This window comes from Ostrea edulis, chromosome 3, assembly GCF_947568905.1.
Source record: "Ostrea edulis chromosome 3, xbOstEdul1.1, whole genome shotgun sequence".
In the NCBI taxonomy this organism is placed as follows: Eukaryota; Metazoa; Mollusca; class Bivalvia; order Ostreida; family Ostreidae; genus Ostrea; species Ostrea edulis.
The window spans coordinates 18,485,031-18,512,619 of record NC_079166.1 but is presented as its reverse complement, the minus strand read 5'-3'; the positions used below and the strand labels follow the sequence as shown (position 1 = coordinate 18,512,619).

At 35.0% G+C, this 27,589-nt stretch overlaps 1 protein-coding gene across 2 annotated transcripts; it reads right to left on the bottom strand.

Annotated features, from left to right (window-relative positions):
* Positions 1 to 290: 290 nt before the first annotated feature.
* Positions 291 to 24,682, bottom strand: LOC125674615 (cytochrome P450 3A14-like). 2 transcript variants are annotated; one of them, XM_048911857.2, is made up of 15 exons: positions 22,884 to 24,682; positions 21,712 to 21,805; positions 20,206 to 20,258; positions 19,760 to 19,856; positions 18,395 to 18,511; positions 15,882 to 15,970; positions 14,217 to 14,362; positions 13,268 to 13,392; positions 10,781 to 10,892; positions 9,646 to 9,803; positions 7,896 to 7,984; positions 5,164 to 5,301; positions 4,926 to 5,088; positions 4,656 to 4,745; positions 291 to 1,660 (listed from the first exon to the last, which is right to left on the bottom strand). In XM_048911857.2, the coding sequence occupies exons 1-15, from the start codon at positions 22,955 to 22,957 to the stop codon at positions 1,658 to 1,660; spliced, it is 1,548 nt and encodes a 515-aa protein (XP_048767814.2). In that variant the 5' UTR covers positions 22,958 to 24,682; the 3' UTR covers positions 291 to 1,657. The 2 variants fall into 2 exon arrangements, 1 of the variants encoding a protein (XP_048767814.2); XR_008801830.1 differs by lacking the exons at positions 291 to 1,660; positions 7,896 to 7,984 and having other exon boundaries at positions 22,884 to 24,272.
* Between the last annotated feature and the right edge of the window lie 2,907 nt (positions 24,683 to 27,589).

Genomic DNA, 27,589 nt, shown 5'->3' with positions numbered 1-27,589 from the left:
GAGTCCGTGTTTGCCCAACTATCTATTTTGTATTGCTTATGGGAGTTATGAGATTGATCACTGTTCGTTATCTTTGCCTTGCACGTGTATACCAAAGGTTAGATCAGTTGCCTAGGAAGTGTAAGTATTCCCTTTTGACCGGTGACATCCGCCATGAACCCTAAGTCTTGATAAGAGTACTTGGAATATACATCATAGAAGAGCTTTGGTGACAATATTCGCATCATGGTAGCATACACATTGTCCTCAGATAATGAAAATCATTATAGCAACAACAATAAAGGAAATGAATGTTTTCATTGACTTTAATCACATAATCGTTAGCTGTTTTGAAAAAGGAGAAAAGAAGACATGATGAAATTGATATATTTGTATACAGTTGATCAACGGGGAAAAGTAAAGTTAAATAGTGTGAAGAAATAATGCCCATTTATTTGAGAAAGGTAAAGTTAATTAGAATGATAAGTAAAGGATATTTCATTAGCAGAAGAAAAGCAAAACATGATTAGCAAAAACAATGTGCTTATCGGAGGGGTAAAATAAAGCTAATCAATGTGGGTGTAGAACGTTCATTACGGGAAAGAAAACGTTTACTTTATTGGCTGAGTGAAAAAAGGAAGTTAGCGGAAAGAAAAATGTATACTTGATTAGCAGGTTGTGAAGTAGTGAAACATACCATTAAAGTTGATAACCACAACAAAGGAGGTTTTTATGCGCATGTTGATAACAGTATTATACTTTATACCATGAACGATTATAGATAACCTTAATAATGTATCCAATCGTATTCATGAAATATTGATCAAATTTACAAGACAAAGAAGGTTTATATAAGACTGTAAATCAGAAAATAGTGAAAGGTGAAGATAACGAACAGCGATTAATTTTATAACTCCTATAAGCAAAATAACACGAACCCGAGTGTGCTAAGACGTTGAAAAACTAAAACAAATCAATAAAATCAATCACAATTTAAAGCAAATAGTTAGGGTCAACACATTGTAGAGGCAAAATTTGAGGTCAGGCCAAAATTGTGGTCGGGGCCAAAGGTAGGATCAGGTCAAATTTAAGGCCAGGTCAAGCCAAATAGACAAAACTAGGTTCTATAATACGTTCATACTGCTGTCCTGCATTGCAATGCTATCTTTAAAATATTCTTCTCGAAAACAAACACAAATCACAAAATTGCATTTGTTAACAATTTTGAAAATAAGTTTTGAGTTGGTTTCACTTAAAAAAAAAAAAAAAAATAAATATATATATATATATATATATATATAAAAGAAAAAATTGGAACCAAACCGTATTCTTATAAAAGCCTCTTCTTTGTATAAACGTAATGCATTTCAGAACTTGCATGAAAATGTTTCCAGAAAGACAATCATGTCTTATTTGAAACTGACATCACATAATAAAAAACACACAATTATGATGATAAGACAATTGGTCATGAAGATATAAATAAAACTGAAATACATTGCTATAAAGTGTGAAATCAAAACTTAATTTACTAACTTAATATATACCATTGTTTGTTCTATATCAATCTTCTACATTCACATATTTGAAGAGGCGTTCTTTTCATGGTTCCATTGTTAAAATTGATTAGCTTCAGGACATATCCATGCCTGTACGTGTTGGCGCGTTGTCCTCAAGTTTACTACAAAATAATGAAGTTTTTGAAAATGGATTTCAATTAGAAATGCTTGATAGAAAGGTGACGACAACGAACAGTGATCAATCTCATAACTCCTATTGAGTATACAAAAATCTGCATAGGACAAAAACGGACTTCTTGATATACCAGTGGCGGGTTCATGTGTCTAAATGAAGTAATCATATCCCGTCGACCTGTCACACCCACCGCGATCCCTATGTCTTGATTAGGTAAACACAGTAATCCGTAGTCAAAATCAGTGTGCAAAAAAACCCCGGTCTAACAATTGGTATGAAAATGCCAGACAACATTTTACCAAATGACAGATTGTTATTAGTAAATTAAATCATTTAACGACCACAAAACTTGCAAAATGCTTACTTTAAACGAGACTGTAAAAACTCCTGTAATATCATCTAAAATGTCAGTTGTCTACTTTGATTTAAAAACCGATCATTCGGAGAACAAGGTTTTGTGTATCGAATCAATTGAGAGATATAAGCACTATATGCAGGTGATAAGGGAATATCGCTACATAAAAATGGGAAGTTGACGATGAAGAAACTGCAATCATCCGAATTGTCATAAAGTTGAGTTGTTACTTTGTTCGATGAAATATTTAAGTATGAAGATGTAGGATACAATATGGTGTATTTTGTTTTGAGATAAATGGGATGTATCGATTCGAGATATTAATAAAATGATTATCGTTAAAAACACAGGTCAGCTAGTGAAGGAGAACAATTCGATCCCATGGGAATTCCTATAGACTATTGGAAAATCTGACACCAAAAATACAAAGATTTTATCAATTAGGAACTTCGGCATCTTTTTATTATCAACTTTATGTTATTGTGCGATGAATCAGAGTGGTATTAAACATAGCAATGTTTTGAATGGCTGATCACCAGATATTTGGCGAGTTGATACGGAAGGACATATTCTGCGTATGATCAGTTTTTGAATCGATGCAGTCTACTTACAAAGAAGTATATGGTAAAGGGGTTTAACGTCAGTATTTCACAAATTATGACTGACTAGTTCTAACCTGTCATTGGGTCAAATGCTACATAAGGTGTTTTGTACCAGTTGTTAGGCCGTTCTTTTACACACTAATTTTGATTGCGGACTGATCTGTTTAACTGATCGCGATATAGGGCTTACGGCGGGTGTGACCGGTTGACAAGGGATACTTACTCCTCATATGCACCTGGTCCTACCGTGTGTCCAGGGGTACGCGTTTGCCTAACACTCAGTATTTTATACCTTATAGGAATCTTGCGATTGGTTATTGTTGGTTATGGTAACATTTTTATTCATGAAAAGGTCTTGATAATTTTTTAAAATTAAAATCCACATTTGTTTTACACCACTTCAGGCATATGTCTTGGTGCTTAACTTTTGAATTTTATCCTTCACAGCAACGATGGAGACTTGGTAGAACATTTATTTGATCTATCAAAGCATCTATTTTGTAATGTTTTTGTTTAAAGTTTAGGAATCCAGTATAGGTACGGTAGCTCATATTTATTCGTTTTGTTGAAGCATGATTTCGAAGAATTTCATTTTTTAAAAAGGGAAGTCAGGGTATAAGTATGGTTACCAAATGAAAAGTAAAGATAACCAACAGTGAAATGTCGAATTGATGCCAAGTCCGTTCAAAATACAGTTATAATAATGAGCATTACAAACAAAGACAATGTTGTTACAAGCTTTGTCAGCTGGAACCAAAACATATTCCTCATCTAACCTATCTAATTTTGTATCACTTCCAATTTACAAAATGCAGACAGAGATAACGGTTTTTTGTGTATTTAATACATGATTATAATATTCCTCGTATAATGTCTATGTATTCTGACAAGGTATCAATTTAATTTTCATATTTAGGCTTTCGTCTTGCATAATCTACGAAAGAATTCCTTATAGAGGCGTCGTTCTATCGCTAATTGACCATAGTTCGTTGAATTGAGGACCTTATAAAATAAGTGATATGAGATCCTTATTTGAAATACATCGACATCCCCGTTACTGAGACGGCAAGCTGGACTATAGGTAAAAGAAAAAGAAAACGAAGAACAAGAACACGGAGGTGAATTTTACATGCAATGATGTATGAAAGGTGAAGATAACGACGAGTGATAAATCTGATAGCTCACATAAACAATACAAAATAGAGAGTTGGGCACACACGAACCTGTTAATATACCAGAGGTGGGATCTGGTGCATAGGAGGAGTAAGCATTCCCTATTTATATCCATGAACTGTAAAGTTGTTTGGAATTAAAAGTTTGGATGCAATAGTAGAATTATATTTGTAGGAATTACAGAGTGTAAACTTGAATTTAAAATATGATAGAATACAAGACTGATTTTTTGTTTATTACGAAAAAAATGTTGCTTACGTTGAGCACATTTATTCCTTTGTTAGTTTTAAGTTTAAGGAACAGACGGTATGATTCGGCATCATTCGGAAGGTTTATCATAAATGTTTTAAAGATCCTGTGATGAGCAACATCCATAATCATAAGATTGAGTATGTATTCTGTTGATGAAAACTTCCAAGTACGGACTAACTTTAATTTCTTCAAATAACGTATTTAAAAGTTTCAATGTAACAGAGTTATGTTTTGTGCGAATATGTTGACTTAATTGTGTGTTGACGTAACGTAAAAGTGAATCAAGTTTAAAGAGTGGTCTAACACTTGCTATGAAACGCGTCAGATAGCATTCCACCTAAAGACATGCTGTATTTGCAAATAAGACTACTATATCGAGGAAAATATTTGTAAATGCTGACTTCATTTGAGACTGTTGAAAACCTTGTTACATGAACTTATTTGTTAATAGTTTTCCTCAATGTGTAGAAAAAACATCATATGCAGAATCTGCTCTCGCGTATGGAACATCATCCATGAAATATTAAACTTGTTGAGAGTGTTAAATCAAACCAGTGACTTAAAGAATTTTGGGTTGGATATTTCTGGAAATGATTTACCTGAAACGGTTGAGTTTCTCGTTTCTCGAGTTTCAAAACCATTCCCTTTTTCGGCTTCAAAATAAATGTGCCATCCAACTCAACAGGAATCTGTATTGAATTTAGTGTAATGTACATAACATAGTAAGCACTGCCATGCCATATTAACTGTCATTTGATACATTGTAAAATAGTTTTCCACATTTGAATTTTAAGCTAGATTGATAGTCATAGTACTTTTTCGTCCAATAGTGATAGCGTTGCGATGGAGTTTAAAAAACGAAATACTACCTGTGTCTGTTCACAGGGAATGAACTTGTATTTCTGTAGAATAGTTATCAGGGCACATTTGGCTTCCATGTAAGCCAATCTCTTAGCAATGCATGTTCTCGGTCCAAGTCCAAAAGGAAGGTATGCATATGGCGTCAACTTGGACTTGTTCTTTTCTAAAAACCTTTAAAAATTAAAGCAGTGATATTTATGTGTGAAGTAAATGCTTAATTATAACATTGTCCTGGGATTGTTGTACCTGTCGGGGTTGAATACTTCGGGTTCTTCCCAGTACTTTGGACTTTGATGAAAAGCATATATGGGGATTGATATAGGTGTGTTTGGGGGTATCGTGTAGCCAGCAATATTCATTTCCTGGTGAGTTTCCCGTGGTATTCTGTAAAAACAAAAAGTTGACAATATATATATATATATATATATATATATATATATATATATATATATATATATGTCTTCAGTTAAATTACAAACTGGCTTGCCAAATTTGAGACCTTTTCATGGAATTCCCAAAGTATAACGAAAAATTGAAGATAGCGAATATATTGAATATCATAGCTCCTATAAAGAATACAAAATGTAGAATAAGGCAAAGACAATCTCCTGGACTCAATAGCGGTTGCATCAGGTGCCTATGGGGAGTAAGCATCCCCTGTGGTTAGGATACACCGTACATTTTGAACAGGTAAACGGAGTTATCAGTAGTTAAAACCAACAGTCTTACAGTTGATATGAAATACGTCATACAGCATTCGACTTAATAACATGTTGTATTAGCTCATATGACGAATTCGAAATCGCAAATTAGTGTCTACAGTAGAAAAGTTGAAGTCCCTCTAGGTTATTTACAATAGCCTGCCTGAATCTAAAAATGAAAATATGCAGAAAATGATCTCAACGGAGAGGACTAAGATAGACAACGTCTGGGGCTCGATCCCATTCACCTATTTGTCAATAAAATATTATTTGAATTAAAATGATCTCACGCATTGAATAAGATAAAAACATAAACACAATATGCAGCTGATAGTGGAATATTGCTACATGAAAACACGAAGGTAACGAACAGTGATCAATCTCATTCCTCCTATAAGGAATACAAAATTAAGAGTTGGACAAAGATCACTTGATATGCCAGAGGTGGGGTCAGGTGCCTAACCCGGTCACACCCGTCGTGAGCCCTATATCTTGATCAGGAAAACGGAGTTATTCGTAGTCAAAAAGAAAAAGACAATCTGTTATTCATACTTAAGGACATTAAATGTGTAAGTGATGCCCTAAAACGGACCAGTTCTTATTTACAAGATAGACAGCAGTGTGTTACCATTGGATGCATTAGGTTAGATACTCGTCATTTACCTTTCAGTGTTCCCCAGGGATCTGTTTTGGGACCCAAATTATACTGTCTTTTAGCAAGACCCATAGGAACAATATGTCATCGCCATGGTACGCGGACGATGAAAACGTCTACATGGAAATCAGACCAGAGGAAAATCTGGTAAACTACGTATCTCGCATGGAATCCTGCATCGCAGACATAGGACCATCTATGACATCGAATATTTTTAAATTAAATCAAGACAAGACTGAACTAATTCTATTTTCAACGAAACAAAACTTCCCTAAGCTACATCTCAAAAGTCCATCACCTGTGATCAATATCTTACAGTGGAAAAACACGTGTTATTAATCGTCATATTATTTAACATATGGCGGATAAGACGCTGATTAACAGATGAACCTTGCAAAACGCTGGTAAACGCTTTTGTAACATCTAAACATGATTCTGGAAACTGTCTATATTTTGGAGTTGAAAAAAACCCAACATTGGCTGCAGTATACGGCTACTCGTCTATCTACGAAATCGCCGACACGGGGACACATATTTCCGATTCTGGCGGAATTAAATTCCCTTCCTATCCATTACTGACCCAAAATCAAGATTTTAACCTATATATACTGTTCCTTTCACGGATCAGCGCTGTCATACATCGCATGTCTTTTAAATGAATACAAGCCACATCGACCATGACGGTCAGAATTGAAGTCGCGACCTGTGGTGCCAAAAATCAGAACAAAAAATACGGACAACGCCAACTCTGCTGGGCAAGCATCAAGAAGTTAACTTCTCTTGGAATTTTCAATTCCATCAATTTCTAAATTAGCGTTTTAGATTCTAACACGTATAAACTGTGACTGTTTTAATTATAAAAAAACAACCAAGTTTTAGCTGTGGATCTTAAGAATAATGTTTTATTATCGAAATTTTACAGATATAAGATTTGATGTCATACTGCCATTTAATTGTTTTATTCTTGTATACCCCTTCTTACCCCTGTAAAGTGCCGTAGAGTAAATTGTTTTATATAAGGCACTATATAAATTATATAGTTTTTACTACTAAATTGAGTAATGTGTGTAAAATATCAAACTTTGCATGTGAATTATACTCAGAGGGAGAGTGTGATGATATATAGGTCAGATGGTCAGATGGAGTAACAAAGGTATAGATAATCCTTTAGACAGGGGGGGGGGGTGAACAGGCACACAAAGGCGGAGACAGATAGAGAGATGCAGACAGACAAATAGAAAAAAACCATACCGAGAGAGAGACATATATAGACACAGAAACAGACAGACTGACAAGGAAAGGTATAGAGGCAAACAGACAAATAGATAGATAGATAGACAGAGGGATATATATAGGCAGATAGACAGGAACAGAGAGAAACAGAAAAACACATAGAGATAAACAGAACAGAAGACGGAAAGAAAAAGACGGACAGACGTACAGAGAGACATCCATAGACAGACAGGGAAGGAAAAATTTAGAGGGATATAGGGAGATAGACAGAGCGATATATATATATATATATATATATATATATATATATATATATATATATATATATAGAGAGAGAGAGAGAGAGAGAGAGAGAGAGAGAGAGAGAGAGAGAGAGAAGATGATCTAACCTTTGGATCAGTGGATATAAACGCAATGTCTCTTTAAAAACACAATCCAGATACTCCAGCTTCTGTATGTTGTCATAATCCGGTGTCTCCTAGATAGGAAACGTTACATAAATTACATTTCTATATATACCTTATGACGCAACCTTTAGTAAATCTTCGTCGGTACTTTGAAATAGATTGAAAGTATACATTTCAAATTCCTCTTTGAAAATCGAATTTATTAAATGCATTTCTTGTAATTTGCGAAAATATAAAACAGTATTTTAAACCTAAAATTGACAATATAACGAATACAAGATAATGATATATTTTACACACCAAACGACATATTTCTAAGATACATGATTCTATGGATATTGAACCATTTTCCGCTTTGCACCTACCTACCTACCTACCGACCGACCGACTGATGTTTACTGTTTATGCAAACAGTAAACATTTAATTTACGGATTGATGTCAACATGAAAGTAACCGTTAGCGCTTTAATTAATATCTACCGACGTTTTAGAAAAAAAACAACCAAACATTTGTAACGATTATTGACGTATGCAATGCGATGACGTTCTAGTAGCGTTGGGGGATGAATTCCCGCTTCTATGGTGGCTGTATGCAATAAATGCATATATTCAAAAACGTAACATTATTGCCAAAACGGCGTTAAATATCAACCAACCAATCATATATATACAAATATGAACATATGAACAATAATCTTGTCCGAAATAATAACTGTTGCAAAGTTTGAAAAGTAGTTTTGCTCTTTGCTTTTAACCGTAAGCATTTCATCTGGGTACATGCGATTGGTTTTGATGAGTTTTATACAATCAAAATAAAACGTTCCTTGCAAAACGGTTTTGATAATATTTTATGGGTTGATTTTTACATCAAAGGCAGATGTAATTAATCCAATTACAAAATATGCGGGATTTTTTTGTCTTTTCAGTATCATTTTGATTATTTATCTAATATGCAAAATAAACACACACGACGCTCATTTCCATATTTCAAAAAAAAAAAAAAAATCGCCGTTACATTTCTGGGAGAAATAGGAAAATCATGTTAAATTTTACGAAATAGATACAAACAGTAATGATGAAATACAATCAAGGGTTCGTGGACAATGAATCAAATGAACGAGCAATTTATGTGAACATATAATAGTCGGTCGAAATATGGAACACAATGATTATTATCAATTACAAAACGATTAATATTGCAGTTTCAGATAAGCGTTCTTGAACCCTGTCATTTATTATTGCAAATCTACGAAGAATTCTAGATTGCTTTCTGTGTATCCGTATGAGGCATACTAACTCTCCTTTTCCCACAGCAATGCTAATAGTAAGATAGATAATTATCTTCATTGTATGAATTGCACATTCTTTGACTTTCTCTTAATCAATCCCCCTGATGTTATTGAAAGAAAACAACCCAATGTCTGTCAAATCTGTGTTTGCCAAGCATATGTAGCCGCTTCAATACATTGTCAGTACCTCCATAACTGCTCATTTAAAAGCTATCTTTTGGGAGAAAAGCAATAACATTAACAAAAGTCTCAAGAAAATGGTCTATGTATCGAATTGGATTTGTTTATACCGATTAAGGTAGTCTTAACATCTTATATGAATATGGATGGGCTTATTGCTGTTTTTATGGATACATCTCACAACAGAGAGAGAGAGAGAGAGAGAGAGAGAGAGAGAGAGAGAGAGAGAGAGAGAGAGAGAGAGCATGTGGAAAGTCTAGTACCTGTTCAATGGTTGAATCAATTTCCATGATTAATTTTTTTTGATATTCCGGATGTGTTGCTAGGGAATACGCAGCAAATGTTAAAGCGTTTGCAGTCGTTTCGTATCCAGCAACCATAAACATGATGGAATTTGCAGTCACTTCTGCCTTTGAAAGTCCTTTAGTAAACAGTATATATGATTAAGTTGAGTCTTTCTCAACGTACCCGATCTTAAAGTTACCTTGTGATTGCTAAAATAGAGACAAAAATCCACTGCCTTAACATCACAGTATAATTTCAACAAACCATTGTATGATTTATTATATATACACCCCTATTGAGAATTTTTCACTCGTATTGAAACGTCACCATTACCGGTGAAGGGCTGCAAAATGTAGGCCTATGCTCGGCGCTTACGACCTTTGAGTAGGGAGACATCTTTATCATGCCACACCTGCTGTGACATGGTGCCTCGGTTTTGCTGTCTCATCCGAAGGACCCCCCCCCCCCTCATTTAGTCGCCTCTTACGACAAGCAAAGGGTACTAAGGGTCTATTCTAACCCGGATCCCCACGGGATAACTATTGTATGGAGAAAATAATTTATATGTGATGCTTTCCGGAAACATCCTGTAGAAAATGACTGATATTGCAATTTCTATCGAGAGATGGCGGACGATATCTTAGTAAAGAGGTTCGAAATATAGAATACAATGGTATACATTGGTTTGCCCAACTCCTTAAGGAGTTATAAGATTGATCATTGTTTGTTATCTTCACCGTTTCATAAACAATCTAAATTCGAATGATCGCTCGAAGGGAGAGGATAAGTATTTATGAACCTACTTGAAAACAGGTTTATCGTAAAAAGATGGATTTAAAATGCTAGAACAAGTAAAGACAATAAACAGTTACGTGACCAATCTCATCGATTTGATTAAGAATAGAAAATCAAGCACAGGGCAAACATGGACACCTAGACACAACAGAGATGGGAACAGGGGCTTAGAAGGAGTGAGAATCACAAGAAAAATTATACCTTGGATAATGCTGCAGTGACGAACTTTCAGTGAAAAACCAGTCGTATTCATATGGAAACAAAATCGTGTGTTCATATTGAATATGACAATCTGTGTTCAGATACGCGTACACGTACCTGTCTTTTTCCAATTATTTGTTATGTCGTCATATTCCAGAAACTCCTCTGTGTCACTAACTTCTGTGTCTTTGTGAGCATTTAGCAAAAGTTGAAGGATATCAATCCTATCCTGAAACGATTATGAAATATAATAAAGACATCTCACATAATAAATTCTCTCTCTCTCTCTCTCTCTCTCTCTCTCTCTCTCTCTCTCTCTCTCTCTCTCTGTGGATCTTATGCAACATTATCATCATGTCTATATGAAAAAGAATGGTGCCAACGACCGAATTTCTACAAAGAATGCAAACTTAATATTTGGCAAACACAAATCCCTGGAAACACCAGAGGTGGAATCACGTGATTAGGAAGAGTGAGCATCCGCTGATAACCGATCAAACTCGCCGTGAACCCTCTTTTTTGATTTGGTAAACGGAGTATGTCCTAGTCAAAATCGGTATGTTAAGGGCGGGTTAATAATTGGTAGAAAATAAATCAGCCATCAGTTGATCCAGTGCTTCCATGTTTTTGCTAATCGGATGATTATAATATTACAAGATTTGAGAATTACTGACTTCAAACAATACTGGTAAACCCCTGTAACAAACAGTTAACCAAAATTACTTAGTTAAACAGCATTCTGATTCTACGCACAAGTACTCTGAAGTTAACATTTAAAAGATGCTGGAATTAACTCATTGACAGTGTCTTCGTAGTCTTTGGTAATCAGGTTTTTCATCAATCTGTTGGAATTGCCATGGGCACGAATTATACTCATTGTTAGCTGAGTTGCTTTCATAGTCTTCATAGAAGACAAAATCTCTTGTTTTGGCCTTCAACTCGACATTTAGATAGATCGACGATGCTTGACAAAAATCAATTAACATTGTTCATTTTCATTCTTATGTCGATTCCACAACGATGTAATTTGCCAATTCAACCAGTCATTGGATCAAAAGCTGCCTGATATGTTTCATACCAGTTGTTTGGCTCTTTACACATTGATTATGACTACGGGGTACTGAATTTATATGTACCTGATCAAGATGTAGGGTTCACGGTGCATGTGACCAGTCGACAGGGAATGATTACTCCTCCTAGACACCTGATGTCACCTCTGGTATATCCAGGAGTCCGTGTTTGCCCAAATCTCTATTTTGTATTACTTATAGGAGTTATGCGATTAATCATCGTTCTTTTTTTACCTTTTCATGAAAAAGGCATCGCGTATATCTGGTTTTTAGTATGACCGATGTCCATGAGTATATTTACGTCTTTGTGTGTTGAGAACAAATCTCATCACATTTACATTATGTCCTTGTAGACTAGTAAGATTTCTCATATGATCTTTCCTTACACCCAGATGGAAACCCCTCCCTAGTGCCTTAATGTGATCGTTGTCTACGAATTGCTTTTTTACGGTTATTTAAAAATGTGATGCAACTGGGGAACGAAATATGTAATTGTAAATCAGATCATTACAGAGACCATAGACTTTGCGAAATGCTGACTTCGAACGAGACAGATACAACCCTTGTTACATCAGCTCATCTGCATTTAGCATGAATGTATTTGAAAATTCAGAAATGTCTAAGATTACAGATGCACAGTTTGAGAATAATATCTTTCATTATCCAAACGTATATGTAACAGCAGACGCCTGGACCTAATTTTAATTTATTAATTTTTTGTATTTTAACACTTTCGACCTACATCTGTTCGTTCATACGATCAATTGATGGTAAATAATGTAAAACTTTAAATATATACCAACAAACATTTCTACAATACTGAAACAACTAACCAATGTAATTGGAAGGCGGACAGAAATTGGTATTGAAACTTCAAACAGAGAGGAAGGGGGCAAAACAAATACCACCGGAAACGATTACTAAAGAAGTGGCTTTACTTGATTTGGAAATAAACAACGATCTATCACGAATCATATTATTTCATAGATACATGATACGTATTTCATACTTAAATCGATCATGTCATTTGTAAAACTTAAGCTTTTTCGCCGTTAACACATCATAAATGTTATATTTTGTGGTGATCTATTTTGTTGAAAATAGAAATATAACACATGGTTCGTCCCCAAGTCCTAAAATATTTTTGTACTGATGGGCAATTAAAAATATATAAGATCTAAAAAAAAAAATACTTCAGATATTTGAGTCGAGATGCGTGTACTGAGAAAAACTTTAAAAAATAGCCAGTTTATGATAACAAGATAGGAAAACTACGGACCGATGTCCGATTGTATAATGCATACATTTCCAATTGTGCTTTGAATTCAAAATAGATGTGTGTTTAAACCCTGTATTCTGATTATGACCACAATATGTACATATCTTAATTTAAACTATATTCTATTCACAAAGTAAATAGGATCGGGCAGCAGGCATAACCTATTTAAGCCCTCTCCCTGTATATGTAGATATTGAAGGATCGTATGTTGAAGTTTGTGGATAAAGCTCTCTTTCCCTGCAAAATCAAACAAACCTGAGGATCCCCTTTGAAGTTCGCCGCCTGTTCCACCAATCCTTTAAAGAACATATTGGTCTTACGTTGTCCGTCTAAGTCCACCCTTAACCTAAACAGAATGTTGTACAGGGGCGGCAGGAATGCTGAAAAATAGCATTGTGACTTTCGTAAGGGTTTTAACTCTACGAAGGAAAGTAATAACAAGAATTAAGTAAAAAGATAAAAAGCAATGATCAATCAAAGCATACAAAATCGGTAATAGGGCAAACAGAATCCTCTGTAAAGACCTGAGATGGGATGAGGTGTTTAGGAGGAGTAAGGGTTCACTTTTGTCTAGTTACCCTGTCGTTAGCCCCGTATCTTGATCATGTAAACTGAGTAATCATGTAAACTGAGTAATCTCGGTCAAAATCAGTATGTAAAGAAAAGAACGTCTTGACAATTGCCATAAAACAAGTTAGAGAGCATTTAACTGAACTAAAGGTGTCATCCTAATGAAGAGTACATTGTGATTTAGTATATAGCAATATACATGGTATATAAAACTGAGTGTAACGCAGAATTTGTTTACTCTATGCATACGCAAATTATTTTTTCTAAAGTTTTAACTTCCATGCTCATTAAGTATTTTTTCTTTTCCTTTCTTTTTCTTTTACTACGGATTTTGTAAATCACTTCATTACAACCACCACATTCACCACATTTATTGTGAGTGAATGCGTTTTGGTCATGGATAACACAATCATTGAAAAATACGAATGTCGCTAGTCGAGAAATTTGATTTCTACAATGTGTTTTCCAATCATCTTCGCCTTTCTTTCTTATGTGACAAACATATAGAACTATAGATATTTTTTATATGCATTGACGAAGAAAACGGTTCCACCGTGATGTTACAAAATTCAAGAAAAATACCAATCCCTTCATTATGATAAAAAATAACCAATATATTTTCTTAATATCTTACCATTAATCTTTGCTCCCAAGCCTATAAAGTTGTTGAAGATAGAGTTTGCGTTCGCTAAAAATTCGTTACTTTCTTCTCCGTAAGCGTTCACATGAATTCCAAATCCTATTGCAGCAATCGAGTCCATTGTGAAATTTCCAAATGTTCTGAAACCAAGTCATTGGTTGATTTGAAAGCAAGTCAATCCTTGTAGAGAAAATGTTTGAAGTGTTTCTCTTAAGTACTTAATGTATCAGATTATGGTAAATCTTCTCGGTGACATTATTCACTCACAAATTATAAAAACGGTATGCCATCTTTGTACATGTTGGAAGTTTCTGGATATCTACTATTTTGCATAAAAACATAAGCAAGCATCAAAGGTGGACTAAGGATATTTCATGCTAAATTTTAATAGCTATATATATAGTAATAATGTATGCGATATTCATTGAAAATATATACACGCATTGTAGGTCATAATATTTGCGTTGTACATAGTGACTCAGAGTGCTATTTTCGTGACCATTAGGTTGCTTATAGGAGTTATGAGATTGATCACTGTTCGTTATCTACACCTTTCATTATATCAAATGTTATATCTACAATGTAGGAACAGACCGGTGATTAAGATTGACATGAACGATAGCACGGACAAAGTTTACAATGTTGAGGACTGAAAGAACGGCAAAGTGCAGTTGTTGTCAGAGTGTCTGCTTCTTCAAAATATTCTTTAGACAATCATCATTGATTACTTGATATCCACATATAGAAAATCCCTGGGGTGTTACGCACCCCCCCCCCAAAAAAAACCCCCAAAAAACAACCACCCCTAAACCCCACATAGCAAACCTTTTAAAGAATTTATAGAATTTCGTGTTTTTAAAATTTGATGCTTGATTATACGACAACTAAATGGTAATTGAATATGTTATAACCTTTCCTTCTGTATTTTTGATTAAGTTGATTGCATGAATGTTGCATTGATGTACGTTTGTGAGGAAACTTTAGTACCGTCTGCACCTGAACACTGTACCAATTCAGTTTTTCACACCAGTGGCGTGTTATACCATCGCATTGTGGCGTATTGGTGTGGACCATCGCACTTTGGCGTATCACATGTACGCCATCGCACTTTGGCGCATCACATCGAACTTTGACGCACAAATCCAACTATACCGGATACCAAGAAGTGTCCGATTCACATGGTCACATAAAAATGCTAATATAACGAACGACGCAACCAAATAGATCAATCTTACAGGCTACACGTCCCCTCCTCAGGACCAACAAAACAATTTTACTAATGAAAATAAAGGGTCGTACGAATTTGAACCACAGGTACGTTATATTATGAAAATCCATGACCTATTTATAACAGTAAAGTGCTGACATCATACAGACGCGGATATTCATCACTTTCTAATGATAAAAAATGCTTTCATGTAAACACCCAAACTAGATTTGAAAGGTTAGTAGTTCGCGCCTTTTATGTAGGGTAGTTTTAAAGACTGTGCAATTTGCAGTACTAAATGCAGGATGACCTGTTTTAACATACCCGTAAAACCCTGGGCACACCGGAGGTGGGATATGGTCACACAGATGAGTAAACATCTTCTGCTGACCGATCACTCAAGCCATGAGCGTAATATATTTATGAATGAAAAGTGACGTTGATTAACTTACCGTTTGAATTCAATTGGATGGCCGTGATTCGTTTCGTTTTCAACATTCTGGAGCAGTCTGGCACATGTCTCGGCAAGTATAGGTGAAATCTTAAGAATACAATCTCTTTCTTTAAGGATATTAATCGATCAAAGTGCCATAAGATAGGAATGGTACCGATATAAAATTTTAAGCATCTTCAATCTAATTTGTTTTACAATTCTGATTATGTTGTTGGTGCCTACAAGTCCATGGGATATTAAATTTGTGTATAATGAAGTTTAATATACGATGAAAAGGTGAAAATAACAATGACCAATTTCATAACCCTTATAAGGAAAAAATGTAAGAATACGATGCAATTTTTGGATTACTCTCTAAACACTGTATGTTGTATTCGTACTGAATCAAATAACACCTCGGTTATTTCAGAAAGGTCACTTTAATTTAGTTTTGAAGATTTGTCATTGATTACTATAGTTCAGTGGCTAATGTTGATTGAGAATATCAATACTGTTACAATTAATACAATGGAAAGGAATTAATTAAGTATACACTGCAATACACTATATGAGTGCACCGATTCGTTATGGAGACAATGATTTACAGGGGTACATCGATTCGTTCTTTATCGAGGACGTCCATGCCACAATAAGAACGAATAAAAATTATACTCCACACAAGAACAATCAATGAAGAGATATATATTTCCTAGGAATGTGGTGGTACTTTTATTTTTTGATAAAGTTTTGAACAGAGTAAAAGCGTACACGGGAATCATTAAAACAGTCATCTATTTAGGACATCATATTTAAGTATAACGATGACATACCTGACAATGCATACTTGATGAATAAAAATTATTATCGAATTTGAGGAAAGAAATACAACGAATCTATGCCCCATTGACATATGTTAAACGTATCATTCTAAAAATGTTAACTAAAGTTTATCCTAACGATGATACTTCCACATATAATCATTGTTTTTAACAGAAACATAGAATCGGGATTTTTGTTTTTACAATAACTAAAATTTGGTACTGTAAACGTATTATATTTGGCGTGTACGATATTTGGCGGAAATTGTTTTTTCAACAAGTTATCGTAGATTTGATTTAGCGCATTCCTGAATTACTTTAAACATCTAGATTTACGGATGACATTTAGCGATGTACTTGATTTAGCGGAAGCTGTGTTCCGCCAAAGGTGCTAAATAGAATACACAGCCAGATATAATACATTTACAGTATTTTGTAATGCAAATAAAACATATATTTCGTGTCTGACGCTCTTCTACTTTTTAAGGACATAACAAATACCGTACAGTTTCTTCATGGATCACCGGATGTGGCGCGAGCTTATCTATGGTCACTGTTCATTATTTGGCGAATAAACTGGGGAACTTTCTCACTTACCGGGGCGAGCGGGTTTCGAACCTGCGCCGAGCGTCACAGGGTTGTCTACAAATTTCTGTGATCATAGTGTTTGTGTAATGCTATTATCCCTAGCAGTAGCTGACACACAGTCTACAACCCCTGTTACTCTCATCAACGAATTATTTCTTTTTATAACTATAAAGTTATTATGAATTATCAATAGAAAATATATATAGAAGTCATATGTTTTAGAAATTAATGTGCAAATTATTGTTTTATTATCGATAGTGGCATTTATGATACATGCAAATAGGCAGAGACATATATAACGTCTCTAATGTAGGCGAGAAAAAAATATACAATGATAAATTTCATAGTTCAGGGCACTTTTTAAAACTTTGAATTAAGGGGAATTAGCAGTCGTGGACAGGTCAATGCTATTAAAAATCTGGTATACTGGACTTCCTCAAGATCTAAATAATGTCCGTAATCATTGCCTATTATTTTGATTAAAACACCGCTCTTGGGTAGTTGCAGACCCCAGTCTCTGTATAGGTCAATCCACCTGAGATCCATTGTTAAAAGTTTGATTGAAAGACGGCATCTCATTGGTCATGATAAAGGTAGAATGTGGGGGGCGTTAACTTCAAATTGTGTCTTCATTGACAGTTGTAGTGAATAAGATGAGCGTAATTAGCTTGAAAGTTATGAATACAACTATTTTTTTTCAAAGAATGAGCATTGATAGTGAAATACTGCCCCAAAGATTTAAGGAAATGGAGTTTAATGATTTTATTTTTAAAACAGACATGGTAGAACACCATCTCTTCATGATGGAAGAAGATGTGGCTTGGAAACAAAATGTCAAGGCAATCTTCGCAGATTTCCCACCCCCATACATAAAAGAATAAAATAACAAACATATTAGGATTTGTCTTCCCCACTTTGAACAAGGGTAATACGTACCTGGTTAAAAAGGTAATTTCATTGTGTTCTCATATGGCGTAAGGGACAAAACAGTTACATCTCTTTTCCGAGTCAATAAGATGAGTGGTCTTTTATGCCAATGTGAACCTTTATCTGACAGTATAACTACACTGTATATGAGGTAATTAAAGTATCTTATCATCTGAAAGTCAATGAAACTCTGAAATACCTTTCGCATTTTTCCTGACGAAAATATTGGAGAAATTGTGCTCCTCGTGAAGCGCCACTTTTCTCCTGTCAATCTGGTCAAAGCGTGACCAAGGTCACTATGTCGCTTTGTTGCTTGCTGTAAGAATAGGAATCAAAGTTAAACTGAATTTCTTAATCATTAATTACATGTGTGTTGGGTAAAATTCTCTGTGTATCAAGAATGACTTTAAATGAGTTTTATCATATATTTGTTATATAATACAGGATTTCAGCATCCCTGATATGAACACAGGCATGCGGCCGTTTTTACACACCCTGTATCAGCGCCCTTTATTTCATCACGTATAGTACGTTTCTGGAACACCTCTGTAGATTTTATTCGGATAATCTCGGACTATTTCCACTTGGAAGCTGACGATATGACGTTGTAAACAAATGGAGAAAGAAAGAAATGGAAGAGAGGACGTTGGGTTCGTTAGCGAGGAGAATTGGAGCACTTGAAGAATTGATCGAGTTGGACAAGATGTAACAAAGATTTTTAGCACATAGTAATATCGAACTATAAAGAACCGAAACAATTTATCTAAATTGCTATGTTATGTCATATACCGGTACATGTATTCATCTGATATCTTAAATTATTTAAAAACAGTAATCGTTGTTTGTAACTTTTATCCGTGAATGTGCCCTTAAAATTCACTATTTTCAAATATATAATAAAAATAACAATACATGGCCAAATCTGTATCACACTCCGTATCAATACTCGACCAATATCAACCCTTGGGCCTAAGACCTCCGGACTGATGTTGAAGTCTCGGGTTGATATGTAATGTGATACAGATTTGACCATTATCATTCTCTATTTAACTCTGCACAATTCAATCTATATTGACTTTGTAGAAACTGTGGAAATGGAAGCATTTCGTTTCATTTTTAGTAATGATGGCCTGCTGTTTTATCGTAATAGACCGTTTCTCTCAATATCTCCTTTTCTGTGTATAATACTGATTATCAAATAAAATGTTGTTGATCTTGACTTCTACCGGTGATGGTATCATATTGGTTTGCTCTTTCGGAAATGTATTCATAAACACCGATAATATAAGGTCATTCCATGTATCTCACGGGAACATTTAAGATTATTGCCCCGGGATGGCGTGAAAGACGTCATGAATTATTGCCAGAGGCCAACATTACATTGTAAAAGCTTTTCTAGATATTCAATGACCGTATGCCCAAAACAACCTGTGAAAACGTTCCTGGTTAAGGCAAAATGGCTGACGTACCCTCTCGATGGTGCCATCATAGTAAGAAATATAAATATATTAAAATGCAATGGTATGTGTGATTGTTTCAGAGTAGAAAGAAAATGTCTTCTTACTGATACGCTTGGGATGCTGAAGAAATCTTTGATTAAGATGTCACGTGTTAACTCCGGGTCCAAGATAAGCAGAGCGGGTCTATGAAGACTGTATGTCCTATATCATTATACAGATAAAACATACACTGAGGATCATTGTTTATACGTTCAGTAACTTTCATAGTAGTACATATTAAGTTTTGGCCTTTTTCTTAGTCTCAATGAAAGTGAAATAGAAAAGTAGACATTAAAAATGATATGAAAACGCTATACCACGCATGAAGACCTTATGGTGCAAAGTCGGGAGTGAGAAATCTGCGCCAATCGTTCTGCCATCTAATATGCCATTATCCATAAATTTCAAATCGTTTGTTGTTGGACGTTTTTGATAATGCTATGTGATAAGGGCTTGATTGATGTCCACACCCTTTGTAGGTAAAGTGTATTTGTTATCTCATGATACTTACCCAACTACCCTGTCGTATTTTGTGAGCATCTTCAAGTCAAATTCTCCAATTCCCTAAATAAATCAAATAGCAATACAAGTACTTCGTTACTAGCTTGAAAATACGGATGTATATTTAATTGCTTTTATAAAATATCGAAATCCATTTCAAAATTAAGGATTATCTCCCTCACACATAGCTCTTATCCTTAAACGAATTTGACTCCACTTTTCTTGGCACGCTGTTTTTTCCTATAATAGCTCTAAAACTTTATTGTTATTTCGGATTTCATACATTTCGGTTGAGCATCACTGAAGAGACATTGTTTGTCGAAATGCACATCTGGTGCATCAAAATTGGTACCGTTTTACATCCAATCAAATGTTGATGACAGACTATACAAAAACAAATAAAAAAGAAGTAATAGGATGAAGAAATATCGGTCGTGGGGTCCTTATCATTTTTCCTCAAATGAGCTGATGGCTCACGTAATCTAGAGATTAAAACTGCGCAAAACAGTCAACTGATTTAAAGATTAAATTGAGCTAAACTCAGATTGATTTCTTGAATAGTTTCCTGGGTAAACTGACCCTCTAATTTCAGAAAAATGTAAATATTTAATGTAATACGTGACGTAATCAAAATGTTTAAAACTATCTAGTTTAAGTAGATATCTTAAACCCGTGAAAATGACGAAATCACGTAAAGATTAGGACGTTTCTAAAGGTTTTAAAAGTATCATGCTATAAGAAAAGCTCAATCTTGCATCCAAGTGCTTTATATAGTGAGAATCAAGATGTGTCTAAATTGTGTATTCTGGGTGGGTCTGAAATAGAGTATTCAAGTTTTGTAGCTATACATATAATAACCGTCTTTTAAAGTGTTCTTATTGAATAGAGAAGTCTGATATGCTTAGGTAACCATCATATTTGTGATAACAATACCCTATACCTATAAATTAGGTGATTTTGAAAGTGGTTGAACAGTCTCGTTTAAAGTCAGCATTTCACAAATTCTATGATAGTTATATACCGATCTAATTCACAAATGCATCCTGTCAGTAGGAAACATGGTATCTGACGTGTTTCTTACCAACTGTTAGACCGTTATTTGCAATTGTTTTGACTGCGAATTGTTCCGTTTGCCTGCTAGATACACAATGTTTACGGCGGATATGATCGGTCAACAGTAGATGCTTATTCCTCCTAAACACCTGATCCCACCTCTGGTTTGTGCTGGAGTCCGTATTTGCCCTATTCTTAATTTTGCATTCTTTATAAGCACTACTCCTCCAAGGCACCTGATCCCACCTCTGGTATTTCCAGAGTTCCATGTTTGCCCAACTCTCTATTTTGTATTGTTTGTAGGAGTTATGAGATTGATCAACGTTCGTTATCTTCACCTTTCATAAGATCGATTACTGTTTGTTACCTTCACTTTCTTCATTTAACATTATCTTTTACAAGGTAATATTAATTCTTATCAAAGGTAACAAAAGATTTCATGTTTGAAAAAAAAAATACTTACATCTTTCATCTGTTTGGCGTGACCTAGGAACAGGGTAGGTTTTGGGTGAGGCACACCAAGTCTGCTCCAAAAACTCAGCTTATACTTCGAATACCTGTTTTGAAAATAATATCGATGATAAGAATTTTTCAATTGTGCTATGTGTTTATAGTAGGACATCTCATTAATCTTGTTCAGACTTTGAACCGTCGGTTGTGCATCGGGTCATGCGTTGATGTTCAGCACTATACGAGTACACATCTTTCAAACTCTAAGGTATGCACTATTTGAATATGTTTGAAAGTAGAGAATAAATTGGAACAACAATAATGCAAATGATAAACTATGTCACATTCGTTGTTTCGTACAACGAAGTCCCACATTTTTGACCTTCCACATATACATATGTACATGCGTGCAGTTTTAATGCAAATCAAAGGTTTTTACGGTCAAATTTAAGAACGAAATAATGGGTCTAATCGCTCATCTAAACATTTCTCAATTATACGCATGTTTTCAGGGGTTCGGGTCCACCCCGTTCTTAATTTTGTATTTTTAGTAGGAAATGAGATTGATTTTATATTACATTACTTGTTTGGTTGTTCTTTTTCTGTTAGAATTGTATTGAAAATATCATTATTATGAAACATCCCACCCTGTTTTCCTTTTTCATACATCATCCTTCATGAGTTGAAACTCCGCAAGCGAAGGATTATTTCGTATATAATTCTTAATTGCAGCATATATAGAAACAGGCAAAATAAAGAAATGTTCACTTGAGCTTTCGAACTGAAAGGGGTCGTTTGTTTTAAGGATATTCCTTTATTTCACGGACTTTATTATGAGCCCTTTTTATGGATTCTTGCAAATTCTTTTTGATCTTCTAAAAAAATTGATTAATTTGTTGTGAATTCAATCTATAGAAATATTCTTAGTACATGTAAAGACTATGTTTGAATAAGAAGAGTTAAAAAGCATCGAGTGCAAAGAGACCGATTTTCAAGAATAACATTTAAAGACCTGGACTTGCATATGTAATTGTTGGCCCTTCTTACACGGTAGAAAATTGTTGTCAATTATTTCATTGCATTGAAATGCTCTTAGTGCACGTGTCTCAAAATAATGGTACGTGAAACGTAATACATTGCATTAAAATATGATATATATACAATGAACTGAAGAAATGAACTTACAAGTAAAGAGAGAGGATGAGAAGAAAGATTGTCAATAACCATCCGGGAACCTCAGCTAATCCCAAAATATCCATGATGGACGAGTTCTGTTCCGCTGATCAAACTGCGCTGTAAATCGCGTGTGACCTGTACATAGGCATTCAGGGTCAGAAAAAAATGGGGTTCAAATTGTATGGAATAGCATATATGACGTATTCGTTTGGAGAACTTTTCCCCTTTTGCTTTGATCATTCAATCCAAGGGTTCACCTGCGTTGTTTGTCCAGCATATGTCTATTATCCTAAACATCACAAAACCAATCAAAAGGATGGATTGTTTTACGTTCCGTCGAAAATTGTTCACTCATATTGAAACGTCGCCAGCTGTAGGTGAAGTATGGTTAGCGCTCAGGGTCGTAGCAGTGAGGGGTCTTTAACGTTCCTACGTCTGTCGTGACACGGATTTCTGTTTTAGGGTCATTCTTGTTATAAATGTACTATAATGTTTTTATGATAAAAAAGCTCTGGTTAGACAAGCACTTTCGGCATTTGGGTTATTTCATAACTGGGAACTAGGATTTTGGAGTTAATTATTTTGTGTGTAGATTCAGTTCGGCACGGATTTTGTTATTTATTGTTCAACTAACGTAAGTTAGTACTTTGCTATTGTGACAATTTTCTTTCAATTATTAGTTGTAGATAAATTTTATTATTATTGGGGGCTCGTCCGGGATAAAAAAAATCTACGCATCCCATTTTCAAGATTTGTATTTCATTTCTTCTGAATTTATTGAATTTCATAGACTACAGAATTTATTATGTTCTCGGTAACAGATTTTATTGACTCGCCGAATGTTCAGATGTTCGACGCTGCTTTAAAAAAGATGATTTGAAAAGTTTTGTTGTACACCTCGAATTTGAAATTAAATCTGCAACGCGTAAACAAGATATTAAAGTTACGGTCGCTAAAAAACTTATAGAAGAAAATATTTTTGAGCCATATGACTTTCTGAAACAAATAGTGGAACAAGTGAAAATGACGGAATTCGAATTTCAATTAGAATTAGAAAAATAAAAATTGCAAAGAGAAAGAGAATGTGAAAATGACTAGAAAATGAAAGAACAGAGAGAGAACGAGAAAGGCAATTTGGGTTAGAAAAATTAAAATTACAGAGCCGACTTATCAGGACTGAAAATTCTGCTGCTTTAAGGATAATTCTAACCCATAACAGAATCTCGGAGCCATTTTCAGCGACGAAGGGCCCAAACCTGAGATACTCGCCAGAATTGCCCAAATCACTACAGCGCTCACCACACTCTAGACTATCTGGAAGGGCAGGGACATTACGCACAACTCAAAGATCAAACTGATGCGCTCCTTGGTTATATCCATATTCCTGTACGCCTGTGAATCATGGACCATAGCAGTAGCAGCAGACTCTGAAATAAATATAAAGGCCTTTGGTATGAGATGCTTTCGCTGACTTCTCTGTATCTCTTACAAAGATCACATCACAAATGAAGAAATCATGGACAGGATCAGACAAGCAAACGGGCAATATGAAGACCTCTTGCAAAGAATGCAAACTGAAGTGGTACGGGCAAGTATCACGATCATCAGGACGTGCCGAGACGATCCGAAATGCACACTACGTGGAGGGAGAAGGCGCGCGGAAGGCAGAGGAAGAGATGGGAGGACAACATCCCAGGGTGGACAGGCCAAAAACTGAGCAACACTCTCAGAATAGCAGACAACAGACGGGAGTGGAGAAAGCTGGTTAGGAAGTATTCGGTGGCGCCCGCACGGTCACCCAGACTATAGGAGAAATGAAGGTGAAAGTAAGCTTAATTATAAGTTCCATTCAATTCTAATGTTGTACGTATTTAGATCTTTCTATGTCATTTCCTTCAAAGTATACATAAAAACACGTAAGATATACAAGGGGTTTGCTTGATTGATTGCTCCAATCACAAAGTGTACACGCTTTGATGTACACCATATACACCCTGTACAGGTCATGCGTTGATAAAAGCAGCGAAAAATTCAAAATGGCTGAAAACTGGTCAGACGGAAAAAAGTTGCAGATTTGTCCCTCCGTATTTTTTTTTTATCTGTGAAGTATATCAGAGGGTAACTCCAGTGTACTGTATGTAGTCATTTACAAAAGTTAAAAAATGCATTTTGAAGAATAAATGAAAACGAAAGATATTTCGTACAATCATTAATAAATATTGGTTTTTTAAGAAAGAATTTATTTCATAGATTATATAAGATATCTTTTTAGAGGAATAAATATCAATATGGCGTGCCATACTTAAGGTGATACATGTACTGTGTGTTACAGCAGAATGTCGACCTTGAACAAAATTATAGCATTCACTAAACAAACCTCCAGTTGTCAGATGGAAACCACGTGTTTACCGAAAACTCTGAATCGACATACATTAACAAATATTCTGTTTATCTGACAAAAATTGTTCTAATTGTTGCACGCTCGCGTGTCTGTCATTACCGTGGGTTTTACGATCGCTTATCATGTCGTTGCCGATCGCATCAATTCTCGAGAGGATGTACAAATCAAATCGTTAAATGAAAGTTTTGGGGTTTGATACACATCCTAGGGTTAGAACAATTGCTTCATCATGACAATGAAAATCAACTTATGCAATTGAAGTAATCCATTTCATTGAATAAAATACGACATTTCACTTTGATATTAGTCACATGCCACGTTTCGGTGGGAATATTAAAATTAAAACAGAAAATATGAATTAGTTTTGAATAAAATGTAGAGGTATTTCAAATCATATTGAGAACAATTATCATTTGTTCCATAATAGCGAAACTGGTGAGAACATATGTGAAAAGTAAGAAAATGCAATTTATTTCTCACCTCACGTACAAAGTATGCAAAGAAAAACAACCCGCGTTGCCGATCGTGTCCGAGTTGACGATCTCGCGTTTACAATTTTGAGTGAAATAGGAGGATAAATTCTTACATGTATCTATAGAAAAACATAAATATGCCTGACGTTCAGATTTACCATACAGAACTAAAGAAAAAGAGTTTACCTTCTCTGTTTCCTTGATTCTTGCGTAATTGCATTGCAGTTTTATTTTCATACAAACTATTCAATTTTACATTTCATGTACTTGAGGACACCAAATTCATTAAATCGGAACTAAGACAAAAGACAAGGGTGATAACTCAACATAAAATGATACAAAATGAAAATGGAGTTCTCTCCCATATACTTTAATACACGCACGGACACTACACGACCCAGCTAGCGATTTAAATATGACCATCAATGTAAAGGAAACTGCACGTACAAAAATAAAGTGTATGTAATTCTCAATATCATTAAATTCAATGGTCGTTAGATAATTAATTTCTGATGACGTATAAATAACTTGCTATGAAGTGGTATAGGTCGGCTGGTATAGACGATCGTTTCTGGAGTGGATTGGGGGACTTTGCTTTGTTATGTTTACTTTGATTAGATAACTAAAACGCTTTACCTAGTACAGGTGTTTACTACTGTACTAATATGGTTGCATGTCTCCAGGTTAACAAATCGTGTATAATCTGTAGTGGACATTATAAGTGGGAAATTATAGTATCTCGGTAGTGAACTAGCTCTTCTGATGATGTGGTAGAGTCTCTCTTGATCACACAAGATAAGCACCGGAGAGCGTGATCACTTTTGATAATTAGGTAGTAACTATGATTAATGTATTTGATCTAGAATGTAGGAGGGGGACCTCCGTGACCGAGTGGTTAGAGCATCGTGCTCAAAATCACACGGCCTCTCACCTCTGTCGGCGTGGGTTCGAATCCTCCTCGCACCGGTAAGTGAGAAAGTTTCCCAGTTTACTTTCGGAAGGTCGGTGGTCTTCCCAGGTACATTTTATCTGGGTTCTCTCTTCCACCAATAAAAACTGGGCGCCACAACTGAAAAACTGTTGAGTGTGGCAGAAAACAGCAAAATAATCAATCTTTAAATAGAATATAGGACAAAAAATCACAGACAATATGACCTTGGACAAAAAGTCACAGACAAAATAACCTTGGACAAAAGTCACAAACAAAATGACAGAATTACGGTTGGTTCCCCCTTCACTCCCGATTATTGTCAAAACAAGTAGTAAGTGAAGGCATAGGGTAATTGCTATGTAGTGTATTTAATTATCTTAATATGAATCGTTAGTACTAAATGTGGTATAAATAAGTCATTTTGTGATTTTTTGTCCTACGACTTTTTGTCTTGTGATTTTTCGTCTGTCTACCTATAATTTATTCGTCTCTGTGTTTAATTTACATTCGAATTGTTTCATTTTTTCACCGTTCCGTTTACAGCACTGGTGCATGCGCCAGCATTCATTATCCAAGGTTAGTCAGATATTTATGCATAAATTTACCCCCATCCCCCCGAATAAATTTTAGCCAAGCCTGATGAACATTTTTGTTTTAGTTTATCAGAAATGAATATATTTATTCAATTTCTGTCTGTGAGAAGAAACTCATTTTTAATTTTCTTTCATTTACTTTTAAGTATACATAGTGTATCCGTATTTAACACATTCAGATTGAATGTGTAAATGTAACTAAACCGATGCGACCAATTGATTTTTTGTTTGAATGAATTTGATAAATCACGGCAGGTGTAGTCGGTCTGCAGATTGATTGAATATTGCTTAACGTCCCTCTCGAGAATATTTCACTC

Excerpts from the sequence above, each read along its gene's own strand:
- LOC125674615 (XM_048911857.2), bottom strand. The coding sequence starts at position 22,957 with ATGGATATTTTGGGATTAGCTGAGGTTCCCGGATGGTTATTGACAATC. Across the intron at positions 19,857-20,205 it reads AAATACGACAGGGTAGTTGG|GACATACAGTCTTCATAGAC; the intron begins GTAAGTATCATG and ends ATAATGATATAG. Across the intron at positions 5,089-5,163 it reads GAAGTATTCAACCCCGACAG|GTTTTTAGAAAAGAACAAGT; the intron begins GTACAACAATCC and ends TAATTTTTAAAG.